This window comes from Astyanax mexicanus, chromosome 3 (genome assembly GCF_023375975.1).
Source record: "Astyanax mexicanus isolate ESR-SI-001 chromosome 3, AstMex3_surface, whole genome shotgun sequence".
NCBI classification, from domain to species: Eukaryota; Metazoa; Chordata; class Actinopteri; order Characiformes; family Acestrorhamphidae; genus Astyanax; species Astyanax mexicanus.
The window spans coordinates 35944085-35958433 of NC_064410.1; the positions used below are offsets into that span (position 1 = coordinate 35944085).

Consider the following 14349-nt stretch of genomic DNA (forward strand, 5'->3'; position numbering starts at 1 on the left):
GCTTCTATTTCTGGTGTTTTTTTGTAGCTGCTTGTGTTTGGAGACTGACTTCTATCACTCTTTCTGACTTCTATCATTCTTAAAAGGTAGAAAATGTGCTTTTAGTTAAGTGTAGCCAGAAAATAGAATGGCTGTGTGAAATGAAATAAAATTGTGCCAGTATTGGGGTCTTGGCAACTGAAAAACACAGTAAAAGAATCCAGTTTCTGCTATATATATATATATATATATATATATATATATATATATATATATATATTCTGCTAAATAGGAACTGTTGTTTTGCTAAACCTCGTATGAAAAAGGAAGTGTGTAAAGAGTCTTCTTTTCTTTGGAAGAAAAAAATAATGATCACATCATTCCAGGGCATACATTGTTTTCCACATGTTCAAGAGAAATCACACTGAACAACAAATACATATTGAAAAAGCAAAAAGATTCTGATTTAAAATAATATCTGTCATCAAAATGACATAAGGTGCAAAACATTATCATACTGTTTTAAAATTGACAGGAACATATGCTGAAGATAAGCAGGAGTGAGTAAATGGTGCTAATTAAAAATAATTTAAATAGAGGACAAATTAAACTGATAGAGTGAGTAATTACAAAGATGTTCACTGAGATTACAGTCTGTTTATGTACTAAGTTGTCTGTAACTTAAAGGTTTCAGTTTGGTAAAAAGATCATATTGAGTTGATCTATAGATGAATTATCTTTTTCATGGGCAAATGCTTTTCCCATACACTTAATCATAAAACAGAAATTTGACTCAATTTCTTTCGTAACTCTGAGCCCTTTCTTTGAACTCTTACACTGACCTCTTACTCTTAGCTCTTACTCTGAGCTCTTACTCTTAGCTCTTATTCTGAGCTCTTTCTCTGAACTCTTACTCTGAATTCTTCCACGGAACTCTTACTCTAAGATCTTATTCTGAACTCTTACTCTAAGGTCTTACACTGAACTTTTACTCTGAGCTCTTGCTGTTTCTGTGATCTCTTACTGTGATTTCTTACAGTGATATATTTATGTGATCTATTTATGTGATCTCTTTCTGTGATCTCATACTGTGATCTCTTTCTGTGATCTCATACTGTGATCTCTTTCTGTGATCTATTATTGTGATCTCTTTATGTGATGCCTATTGTGACCTCTTACTGTGATTTCTTTCTGTGCTCCTTACTGTGATCTATTTCTGTTATCTCTTTTTGGTGATCTCTTTCAGTGCTCTCTTATTGTGACCTCTTACTGTGATCTCTTTCTGTGATCTCTTTCTGTGATCTTTTACTGTGATCACAAACTGATCCGTCCCTAGAACCCTTCCGGCTTCAGTTTGGTCTTGTCACTGTAGTGTCATTGTAGTGTATGAGGAAACATGAGACTTTTTTTAGTAGGAGGAGCCAAATCACTCCTTATTAACACTCTGACTGTATCTAAAGCACCACTTTATTCTGTGATAAACCTACATCACAGGCATTGGGTAAGTAAAATACTTCATATTTCTCTCTTATTTAAGCCTTTAACTTTCTTTTCAACGTCTTAATCAATTTAATTTCTTTACTACAAAGTTTCATTGTTAATGTTGTTACTATTGTTATTATTAGATTTAAATTAACTGTGCAGTGCAGTCATGGCTTTAGAAAGAAAGGTGTATGTGCTCTACACCGGAGGAACATTTGGCATGAAAAAAGACAAGGATGGTAAGTTTGCAGATTATTAATGCACTGCATTTTTCATTTTCTTTGGAGTTTCTTGGAATATGTGTCTTTGTTTTTGCACAGGTCATAGTGTGTGTGTGTGTACACATTTGGATATGTTTGAGAGTGTTCATAAAAAATATTTTCTCATATGAATTCAAAATAATAAAAAAATACATTTGATCTTTTTCATATACAGGTAAACTTGTTCCACAGCCTCTGGAAACAATCGAAAGGTTCTTCATACATCACACTGTCCTTTATGAGAGGAAACCTGAAGAAACTGAGGAAGATGTCATAAAACGCATCCGCACCCCAAACGGCTTCAACATACTATAGTGAGTTCACACTTCTGCACATTCTAGCTGTTTTTATGCTGAATATATACTAAAGCGTACATCTTGTTTTATTAATATATGTTTAATGTAATAAAGAACGGAAAATTGTGTTTAAAACGTTTTTGAGGTTTTTAATGTTGTTGAATTAAAGAGGACAAAATGTTAAAAATATAAAGTGTATATAGAACTGAATATGAAATAGAATCTGAGACGTTGCACTGAAAGAATTGTGTATTTAGTGAATTGCAGTGGCTTACAGGAAGCCAATATAGATATATAAAATATAGAGTATAATATAATATACTAGAGTATAAAATATCTAAGAAATAATCGCTATAGTGAACAGGGTGGCTGGGGCTCTATAAACATGTCATCGAGGTAAGTGTGTGTTTAGTGCAGTGTTGTACTGTGTAACTGAAGGTGTTGTGGTGTATATACAGTACCAGCCAAAAGTTTGGACACATCTTAAATTCAGTGCCTTTTCATTTTATTTTAAAATGATCTGCATTGTAGATTAATACTACAAAACATATGGAATTATTTAGTAAACAAAAACAGAATATGTTTTATACTTCAGATTCTTAAAAGTAGCACCTCTGGTTTAGATGACAGTTTTGCACATCTCTGCTGGATTTTCTCAGTAAGCTTTATGAGGTGAAGTCACCTGGAATTCAGGGTTTCAGTTAACAGCTGTGCTGAACTCATCAAGAGTTAATTATTTGAATTTCTTGTCTCTTAGTGTGTTTGAGAGCATCAGTTGTAAAGAAGTGAAGAGGTAGAGTTGGTATAGAGTGAATAGCTCTATTTGAGTAATGTTCTAATCCAGATCATAGCAAGAACTGGTTAGTTTAACACTTTTAAGTTACTACGTGATTCCTAATGTAGAATCATAGTCTGAACCACTTCAGTATTCATTTACTATGTAGGAAAATAAGGCGTGTCCAAACTATCAAATGGTACCACAGATCAGCTCCTCATCATCCATCTTACTCTCCACTACAGATTATATCCAAGCCATTAGTGGCGCTATTATACTTCGGAATATATAAAACCTATGTGGATGTATAAAAGACTTTTTACATTTTAATTTAAAAGCCGTTTGACCAGTGGTAGGATGGTCCCCCTTAAATGTGAGTCTTGGTCCTCCCAAGGTTTCTTCCTCCTCCTGCAGCTCTGAGGGAGTTTTTCCTTGCCTCCACGCTCTCTGGGGGTTCTGTATTCTGTATTTTCTATGTTTAATGTTTTTGCCTTATTCCTTGTCCTGCAATCATGTGTCTGTAAAGCTGCTTTGTGCCAACACCAGTTGTAAAAAGCGCTATGCAAATAAATTTGATTTGATTTTATATTAATATATTACACAGGTCTAAAATATAACAAAGTGGTCTCACTGTACATGTCCATTGGCACTTTTCTTCAATGCATATCGCCGTGCCGGATATCTTAGCTCAGTGCGTGTGGGCGTGTCCATGACATTCAAATTCAAATAAAACTACTGTTGTAGTCAATTATAAGTTTAAGAGGGAAAAAATGTATCAACCTGACTGTAATGTTTAATTCTGTAAATCCTTATTCCGCCATGTTTAGCTTCTTTTCTGTGGTTGATTTATAGAACTATAGATTACAGTAAGGTTGATTAAAGATTACAAATCTTAAATTCATGATTGACTACATCTGTTGCTTCATTTGAATAAAAAACATCATGGACACGCCCACACATGCCGAGCCGACAGATATGTCACAGCGAAGTGTCAATAGACCTGTACTGTCACTGGTGACTGCAGCAGAGAGATGGATGGATGGATGGATGGATTACCCAGAATAGAACTAGAGCTGCTTTTTTATAGTAATGTACAAACGTTCAGGTGTGTGTGTAAAGTGTTTTTACTTTATCGTATTTCAGGTTTCTGAAATGTGCACATTTATTTTCTTCACTGTTTTTCAGTCACCAGTTGGCTGATGATTACCCCACACCTCCCCCAGAAGGAAAACAGTACAAAATCCTTTATAAGTTTGAAAGCATGCCGACGCCGATTGACTCCTCAAATGTGACCCCTAAAGACTGGAGTGACATGGCTGAAAAGATTCAGGTAAATATTCCGCCAAATCGGTGCTTTTTCTATCCCCAGGAAATAACATGTATAAATGTGCACACAAAACTTTAAAACTTTAAAATACATTTTATTATTAAGAATAGTGCCTTGTACATAGATGTGATTGCAAAAGTAAGATATGTAATTAAAAACATTAATAAAAACTACTTATAACACTATAAAATATATACTAAAATATATCATTTGTCACCTGTCCCCCACTTTCTAACTATAAAATATACCATGAAATATAATTATTAAAATCCTTCAGAGATGTAATTTTTTGCATTGTTGTGTAACTCCAAACCCCATCTAGGATTTAAGTCAAAATACACTTTTAGTTATGTCCCTGGGTTTCATTCAGTCCTGTTATCATTACACATTACCCCATCTGGAACATTCTACAAGTCACATCTACAGCAGGAAGTCACATCTACAACAGGAAGTTACATCAGCTGTTTTTTCTGAAGATCATGGGGAGACCAAAATTAAGTTCCCTCGTTATTTTTTCTCTATATTTGATCTTATTGTAACGATGACTGAGGAGCTCAACGCTGCCCTCAACGCTGCCCTGTTACCTAAATTAATTCTTAAATCTGATTTATTTATTTTTATACAAATTTTGCTAATTCTATGCTAAAAACTCAGTCCTGTTACTGATAACATAAAAAGTAACAGGAATTAGAGCCAGTAACAGGAGAGAGTTCCAGTAACAGGATTGAGTATTGTCCCCTGTTTTTTTTTTTATTATTAATGTGAATATTAGTTTTATTTTTTCCAATTCTGTTCGGATCTTCATTTATCCATTTGTTTAATGAATTACATGAAAATAAAATGTATCAATTTCAGGTTTGGGACTTCATGAAAATATAAAAATGGCTTTGCATATTTTAGAAAAATACATTGTGCACTATATACACAGATTGTTTTTAATTATTTTAACATGCAGTCAGTTTTCTTGAGAGAAAATCAAAGGAATAAGTGGGCTTGCTATTAAACATGATTTTTAAATGTCACATGAGTTTTGTAAACATCCTCAGTAAACCCTTGTAAAAAAAATAAGTTTCATTTAGAAGAGTTACAACAAGCAAATGGCACATATTCAGTGGAATGGCTCACAAATGAATTGTTCATCTTTTTCTCCTACAAACACTTTACTGTAGCTAAACGCTTAAATGTCTCTCACTCTCTCTTTTTTTATTATTTCTTTATTCTCCACTTTACAGAACAACATGGAAGCGTATAATGGATTTGTTGTTATCCACGGCACAGACACAATGGCTTACACCTCCTCTGCTCTGTCCTTCATTTTGGGGGAGATTAAGAAGCCTGTGATTGTTACTGGAGCACAGGTCTGATTTACCTGCCCATTATTCACCTTTTGCAATGTTTTTTGTCTATTTATAAGTTTAAACATTATTTTGTACAAGAAGTATACACATAATTCCTGTTTTTTATTAATTAAAAAAAATATATATATATATATATATATATATATATATATATATATATATATATTTATATATATACCTATCTACCAACCTGTCAGTAAACCTGCTCTATTTTAAAAGTAATTCCATAAATATATATATATATAATTAAATAGTGAATTACATAATGCTACACATGTATGCTTCATTTTGTGTATTTAACTTTAGAGTTAGACATGACTATTTCTATTTGTGTCATAAAATAAATATATCCTATATACTGAAGGATAAAGCAAAATTTCCTTTTTTAGACAAATATGTTTTACATCAGGATTTTCTTTTCTGCTGTCTAACTCTCTAGATGCCCATCTTCCATCCTCGCACTGATGGTGTGGATAATTTTGTTGGTTCGATGCTGATGGCGGCATACTTTTGTGACACACCGAGTCTGCAGCAGGTAAGCTAAAGGACAATTACGATTTTTCTGTTTCCTTTCTTTACATTTTTGTTAAAATTCATACATAATATTTGCTAATAATACATACATATGTATACTTTATGTACCAACAATTAATAATTAGATATGGTATAGTTTTGACTATTTGTTTTCCTTTCACAGGTGATGCTTTATGATATGAACAAACTGTTTCAAGGGAACCGAGTGGAGAAGTTTGACTGTGATTCTTTTAGTGTGTTTGACAGTCCTGATGTGTATCCTCTGGCTAGTCTGGAAACCACAATCAAGTGTAAGTGTTTCTTGGCTTTACTGTTTAACGTTAATGGTCGATTAAGAAAAGAAAATCAGTTGCCTTATGACATCAAATCCTTTCTATATACCTAGAAAGTGAAGAAACAGGACAGGTTGATTCCAGGCAGGTGTCCAGTTACCAGCCTAACCTCCTCTGCTTATTGAAAAAATAATAATTATAATCATAAAAAAACTGCCCATCAGTTTGAGTGATCTGACTCAGTTTGCCTCAGGTAGGAGATGAGGAACAGTCCCTCAGTCTGTGGTTAGACTCCTCCACCAGAGGGAGGCAAAGAATGTGCTTTCAGTGATCAGAAGTGATCAGATACACATGAGAATGAGACTGACTCTGTAAGCACCTGCTATTAAGTCCGGCACTGATAAAGAACTTTTAACTTGCCATCCATCTAAATCCGGTACCAGTCAAAAGTTTGGGCACACCAATTCATTTAATGGTTTTATTTTATTCCTACACTGTAATTGAACGCTGGCTGAGCAGGGGGGAGGCGTGGCGTAGTGCCCTACTCTGACACAAGTTGGGGCCTGATGACCCCCGGCTGGGTCACCTGGGTGACCCGAAACACCCCGTGACCCTGGTTACATCACTGAAGATGTGTCCCGGGTGCACCACAAGGTGTATCTCAGTACTCTGTGAATGTCTGAGTACTTGGCAGTTGAGGTACAACGAACATAGTTTACTGTGCTTCTGGATCCTTGTCGAGCCAATAATGTGTCGAGCCAGATGGTAGCGGTTGCTGTGTTCTGCTCACGCAAAGTTAAATAGCCAATTATTCTGTTTTATTGTGTTCAGGTAGTGTGCTGTGTATTTTGTGTAAACAATTCTGTATTTTATGTAAAAAAGAATATACCTGGAATTTTCTGGAAAAGCACAATCAAAATCTGTATATTTAAATGACAAGTCCTCTGTTTTTTAACTCAACTGTACTATTTTTAAGTGGTTTGAATGGTAATTTATGGGGTTACAGTGTGAAAACACACTGGTATAAAGATATAGACCAGTAAAGTTTTATATTTTTTACATTTTGCTGTAAATGACACATTTTAAAAGCAAATGGAACACAGATATAATCTTCAGTTTCACTGTTTAATTAAGTTTCTGGGCTGCTTTACCCTAAATTATTATTTATTTAAACACTGTTATGTTCACAAGCATTTATTCCCCAGTTTTGGCTGGAGTGTATTGTGGCGGTGCAGGAGTGTTTATTGTGTTTTTATGGATGTTGTGGTCTCTTTTATAAAGGTACACGTCCACAGGCACTTTTTTTTTAACTCATGTCGGTGGGCATGTCTGTGACTTTTTTTTATTCAAATGAATCAACAGAAGAACTCAATTATAAGTTTTGTAATGTTTTTAAATTTTAATCAACCTCACTGTAATCTGTAGTTCTGTAAATCCATATTCCGCCTTTTAGCTCTTACGAACGTTTTCCCTAGAGCAGGGCTTTCTCTCCTTTGAAATGAATGGCATGTAATGCAGCTGTCTATGGGGCGTGGCTATGTTAATTAGATGTTCAGTTTAGAGGGCAGTAATGTAGTTTCATATCAGTTATATCCAAACTTATATTCAAACTGAGGCTCCATAAATTTTTTCACTGTCCAAGCACTTTACAGTGCTCTTAAGCAGTAAACCTGTTTTTGAGAATTAAAATAAGTGAAAAATGTCATGTAATTATAGGACAGTTTCTTGTAAAATGATAGTAATAGTTGTTAACAGTTGTGACAGTATTTTTCTGTTTTTACAGACGTATTCCTGCGCCCGCTGCTGCCAGAAAAGTACATTTTTTTTACACTTTATTTTTAACAGTTTGGTTAAAGGAATTGAGCCCAGACTAATGAGTATTTTATTTGTTCTTAAGAGTACTCTGTATTCTTTCATTTTCTCTGTAGGTCGGAATACTTGGAAGTTTGGACAATGTACCATGAACCAAGTGTAGTTGAGCCAGTATTAGATTTTTGTGGTTGTGCTTGTTGTTGTTAGTTGGGTGAATAATAGATGCATAACTCCAGCTGTTAAGTGCAGGATTTATCAACTTCCTTTTTATATTACTAGTGCTTCTTATATTCACACTTTACATGTAAAACCAAAATAATTAATTTTTATTCTCAGTGATTACTTCAAAAATTGAACTGAAAAAAGTGGACACCAAAACCACCTGCACTGTGAAGAAAATGTTCACATTGGATGGCATCCCACAGGTGAAGATCCTGAGATTTTTCCCTGGGATAACAGAAGATTATGTAAGTCAAGTTTATTTTATTTCATTTTTCAGTACTGTCCAGGGCTTATATTATGTCCGTATCACAGGCCATGGGATTCCCAAAGACAAAGAAATTTAGGACATCAATATTCTTTATATTAGACCACTCCCTGAAAGACTTGGTCATCATTATACCCTAGAAAACACTATTTAATCATTCCCAATAGTACATTCACTTCTTAATATGCTTAAAAATGTTTTGTTAAAGCAATTAGAAGAATTATCATGAGGTGATAAATTATTATTGTATTTTTCTCACTATAAGGCGCACTTAAAACACTGTAATTTTCCCAAAAATCATCAGTGTGCCCTATAATCCAGTGCTCATTATGTATGAATTCTACCAGTCAGGTATCAAGGAGCAGTAAAGCTACTCTGTTGCAGTACAGCATTATACAATAATTTTAGTTTAGTTCTCCAACAATATTAGCATGAAGCGCTAAGCGCTAGCAATATAGCAATTCAGCTGTTCAAAGGTGAGTATTATTGGCCTGTAGTCTGCTGCTAACCCCAGCTAGCACTACTGGAGCAGTATTAGCATTACCTGCTAAACACTAGCCATTCGGCCATTCAGATTAAAAAAGCAGTTGCAGATTAAAAACAGCTTAAAAAGACAAAGAAATGTTCACTTATCTTCTCCATCCAGCGCAGCCCCATCTTGAAGGTCAACACTACACAGAGATTAGGTTAAAAACTCTGCAGTGTTTGATAAAATATTATACAGTATGTACACTCTAGACTACATTAGTAGATCTAGCTTGCATTGTTCTTGTTGTGCAGTTGTTCTTTAGATGTATTTACCTGATACCTGATTTACCTGCTATTTTTACTTTTTTTTTGTGTTCTGTAGGTTTGTTGTGTTCTGAATGGAGCTGCTGGAGTCATCCTGGAAACTTATGGCACTGGAAATATTCCAGAACGTGATTGGCTCTTGAAGCTCCTGATGGATGCAGATAAGAGGAAGGTTCTGATGTTGAACTGTACTCAGGTGTACCGGGGCACTGTCTTACCCATCTATGGTTCCTCTGGGGTAGGTCTTATCATAGTCATACAAAGCAAATGATGTAGGCTCTTGGTTTTATTAGGTTTATTACTGTCCTTTTGCTGAATTATTGAAAAAAGTATAATGTAAGGTAATGTAATATCTTTAAAAAGATCTCTTTTTAAAGGTGCGACGAGAACAGGTGGTTTGACTGGGTTTAGAGTGCTGCACAGGTGTGGCTGTTTGCCACTGATCATCACTGTGGATTTTGGGAATTGGAGTTTTGGGACACGACTCCACTTATATTTCCCCTCTGATCTGCTGGTGGCCAGTGGTGCAGCACTGCCCATCACAATGAGAATTGTTCCAATAACAAACTTCAGGAATCATCATTTAAAACATGAAAAAATACCAAGAAATGTTGGTCGGCGCATGCGCAGTGCCGTAAAGAAGCACAAGAAGGGTAGCATAACTCGACAGAACAGTGGTTCTGTTTGTGTGCAACAACAAACGTTTAAAATAAAAACTAAATAAACTGAGAATGTAATTTTTTTGTGCATAGCTAAAGGACACTTAGAACCAAGGGCTCATGTTTACTTAAATTGAACAGTATTTGCTGGTGCCTTTCTCAGTTAAATGGGAGTTAGATCATCTAAACTGTTAAACACCACTTATTTTCCCAGCATTTTTTTTTGTACTCAGTTACGGGGAGTTACCAATGTAGTGAAGTAAATTACTTCAAAATGTACTTGAGTAAAAGTAAAGTTACCTATTTTAAACGCTACTTTAAAAATTACAAATCACTCATAAAATATACTTAATTACGGTAACGTGAGTAAATGTAATTCTGTAATTCGCCAGCATGTGTTATATTATGTTCAGTTCCGTCAGTAGCTCACTCACATTACCACTAGACTCTGCAACAGCTTCATCCACCAGGCAGTCAGACTTCTCAACGCACAGAGACAGAGCTGAACCCCCACCCCACCCACCACTCACCCAACACACTCACACAAAACTAAACTGTACACCCCCCCTTTACACACACAAAGAACTGAACTTCACCCACACACACACACCCAGTCAGCACACAGAGGCTGACATGACTTTATTCCCTTCAGCAATATTTGCTGCACTCTTAAAAACTGTAAACTCTACCTCAGTAACAGCTGTGATTATGTTCTATATGTCACAGTATGTCACACATCTCTGCACCTTATCCCCACTATACACTTTATTATACCGTATCGGTACTGCACTGTCCTGTCTTTAAATTGTCTCGTCCTTTGTATTTATTGTATTTATTGTTATTTAGTGTTATAATTTTATAATTTTATGTTGCACTGTCATCACTCCTGCACTTTATGTTGTCTATTGCTTGTTGTTCTATGTTTCACCATAGTTCCGGAGGAACGTAATTTCATCACACTGTGTACTCAGATGTAATGACAATAAAAGCCTCTTGACTCTTGACTTGACATTTACCAGTAATTTACCAAACCATTGTTGATTAATATGAAGAGAACTAGAAATTAAACTCTATTAAACTCAGATAAGGAGGAGAGATTAGGAGATGTTTTAAGGAAAACAGGGCTGTAAAAGTATAAAAAAAAAATGTTGGACTTTTTTTAGAGATAAGCGATATGAAAACTGCTCTGCCATTAACCTGTTTAGTGGTTAATTGCTCAGTGATCACTGTGCTTTTGCTTCATTTTTATTCCAGATACTACAAAAAGCAAACGTTATTCCTGGCTATGACATCACTCCTGAAGCAGCAACTACCAAAATGGTCTGGGTGCTGAATTCAGAACTCGATCACCAGAAAAGACGTGAGGTGTGTTAAATCAATGTAATTACTCCGTAATTACCCTGGTGAAAAAAGTATATTAAATTTTACTACGCATTATTATACTATAGCGTACTAAAATGTTCTTGTAGCCACATTATTATTCAGTATATTTAAAGAGTGCTAAAATGCAACAACTTTTTTGTACTTATTATACTTTAATTGAATAAAAATAGTACAGAAGTCTTACTTAAATTGTGCTAAGTGTACTTAACTGTACTAAAATTTAACTATTTTAAATATACGTAAGTAACATTTAAACATACATAAACTACTTCATGTATGTAACCCCATATTTTAAATATGCTTACAGTAAAAGTATAATACATTTAATGAGTATTACAACTGTATCACTATCATACACCAGGTATATTAGAAATGTACTAAGAATTGATGTTAAATAAATGTGATCTATTTACAATTCAGTACAAATGTACATGCTTCTTGTTCCTGTCTTTTGTAAGTAGCACACCCCTAGTATACTTTGTTGGCTATAAAAATATATTTTAATATACTGAACTACAATTTTTAGTGTGTTACAAATTTACTTTAAAAAATTTTATTAGTAGTAGTAATTAAATTTACTTTCTAAAAAGTTACATGATATATTGTACTTTAAGTGAACTACTGTAACAGTTGTTTTTAACACACTTTGCTAAAAATGTACAAAAGTATATTTGTAAATAGGTATTTTATATATATATTTATAGTATATTGAATTCCATTAATCTAAAAGTGTACTTCATAGTAGTCTATTTTTGAAATGTACTCTATTGTACTTTTTAAAAAGTATGATCAAAGTTTACTTTCAAACTTTTGATGAAGCATATTATTAATGTACCTTTATTATATTTTAGGTAAGTACATAAATCTGTTTACAGCATAATTAGACATTTCTCAATATGTTTTAAGTACATTTAAGTATATTTGTATTTCACCAGGGTAGTCTGAGGAATTAGTCAAATTCAGTCTCATCCACAGGAGTACACTGTAGCACAGAAGCTTTAGCTTTGTTATGTTGTGTGTCACAGATACTGGAACACAGTGTGTATGGAGAGTCCAGGGCTCCTCCAATGAAGGTACGTTTGAAGCATGTTCAGTAGAGGAGTATCAGAACTGTAAATTCATTGATGCTAAGAACATTTCTCTCTCTTTTTCAGCTTATTGTGAATCCTGAGTGAAGACAGCCACTAATATAAAGTCAGCAGGTCTAAATCACTGATGATCAAATCTGCATTAAATATTTAGGTGTGATTGTGGGATGAATCATGGATATCATATCCTAAATCTGCTTGTTCTGATACATAATAAATTGATTTGTTGCATTAATTCTCTGTCTCAGGATCTTTTTTCAAACTGTGTTAAAAAGAGTTTTAAAGATCAGCAGTTCTGAACCATGGATGTAAGGACCCAGTGCCCTGCTGTGTTTCTAGTGCATCTCTGCACATAGTAGTGTGGAAGTAGTGGACTACGGAGAGCAGCGTGTGTTATATAATCTGAGGTCAGTAGGAAGGACATGAGGTATCTCCTTCACACACTTCAGAGACAGCAGGAGCAGTCAGGCACTGAAGGAGATATTCTTACTATTTTTTACCATTAGAACCATTAGTTTACCATTAGAACCGTCGTCCGTCAAGGAGACGGCCTCGCCACTCCTCTTCAACATTGTGGTCGATGCTATCATGTGTCCAGTTCAGCAACTCCCACCATATAAAACAGTGGTGGGGAATTAATTTTCCCAAGGGGCCACATAAGAAATTGGAACGGTTTTAGAGGGCCAGACTAATATACTTATCTCGGTTCTGCCAATATGGCAAGCCAAACAGGAAATATATATATATATATATATATAAAATATATATATATATATATATATATATATATATATATATATATATATATATATATATATATATATATATATATATAATGAACCCTGATATATATCAGTGGTGTACAGTGAGGCCCTTCTAACCCTTAAGAGAAGGGGTGACAATAAATACATGTGAATAATTACATAATTTTTAATCAGAAAATAGGTACTATAGTTATTGTAAGTGTAAGAATTTATTTTATAAATTAAATAAAGAATTAGTCAGAAAATATATACTATAGTTATTGTAAGTGTAAGAATTTATTTTATAAATTAAATAAAGAATTAGTCATTAGTCATTAGTTTAAATTTTTTTTTTTTTTTTAGTTGCTACAGGATTCTTATCTTGACTGACAGTGGTTTTAACCAATCAAAGCTTTTTTAAATGGCTCCTGCCCCTTCTGCTGATTTTCAGAAGGGTGTAGTAATGAATTTATTAGCAAATTCGAAGAACAGTCTGGCCAATCAGATTCGTGATTTTCACTTTGGGGGCGGGGCCATGACTTCCTAACCCCTTCTCACCGGTGTATTGAAGGTGTTTTGCGTTGCTGAGTCATAAACGGAGCTCATGCTGGATTAAATCTATAGTTAATCATGGAATTGCGGCTGCAAATCAGACAGATATTGTGTCACCTCATCTTAAAAGGCCTTTGTAAATCTGTCCTTCAATGTGAAACTAATTCACAATAATAGGCCGCCTGACTGGTGAGTTTTTGTGTGTACTTTATGTTTTGGCTGCTCTGGCGAACTGTAGGCATACAAATGAGTGATCTTTGTTGAACGGTTGTACTTGTGGGCAAATTAAACATTGATTGTTGGGTCTATTGTATACTTGGTTTGTAGCTGTTGTATTTGTGGGCTGTTTACAGTGTTGGAAAGATAACTTTTAAAATGTAATTCCTTACATATTACTGATTGCATCACTCAAAATGTAATTTGTAACGTAATCAGCTACATTACGTAATACTTTGGATTACTTACAATATTGTTGTTTTTTTAAGCCTGAATGAATGTAGCAACCACATATTGCATATTAATCTTTTATTTTTCTTTCCAGTTAACAAAT

At 34.3% G+C, this 14349-nt stretch overlaps 1 protein-coding gene across 1 annotated transcript; it reads left to right on the forward strand.

The window, feature by feature from the left end:
* Positions 1 to 1440: 1440 nt before the first annotated feature.
* Positions 1441 to 12739, forward strand: LOC103026892 (60 kDa lysophospholipase). The gene is made up of 12 exons (XM_049476433.1): positions 1441 to 1480; positions 1605 to 1700; positions 1897 to 2035; positions 3978 to 4122; positions 5352 to 5477; positions 5917 to 6012; positions 6175 to 6301; positions 8432 to 8562; positions 9433 to 9612; positions 11288 to 11398; positions 12442 to 12489; positions 12571 to 12739. The coding sequence occupies exons 2-12, from the start codon at positions 1631 to 1633 to the stop codon at positions 12589 to 12591; spliced, it is 1194 nt and encodes a 397-aa protein (XP_049332390.1). The 5' UTR covers positions 1441 to 1480; positions 1605 to 1630; the 3' UTR covers positions 12592 to 12739.
* The last annotated feature ends 1610 nt before the right edge of the window (positions 12740 to 14349 follow it).

Coding starts and splice junctions, on each gene's coding strand:
- LOC103026892 (XM_049476433.1), top strand. CDS start 1,631: ATGGCTTTAGAAAGAAAGGTGTATGTGCTCTACACCGGAGGAACATTT. Junction 4,123..5,351: donor ACATGGCTGAAAAGATTCAG/GTAAATATTCCG, acceptor TCCACTTTACAG/AACAACATGGAAGCGTATAA. Junction 9,613..11,287: donor CCATCTATGGTTCCTCTGGG/GTAGGTCTTATC, acceptor TTTTTATTCCAG/ATACTACAAAAAGCAAACGT.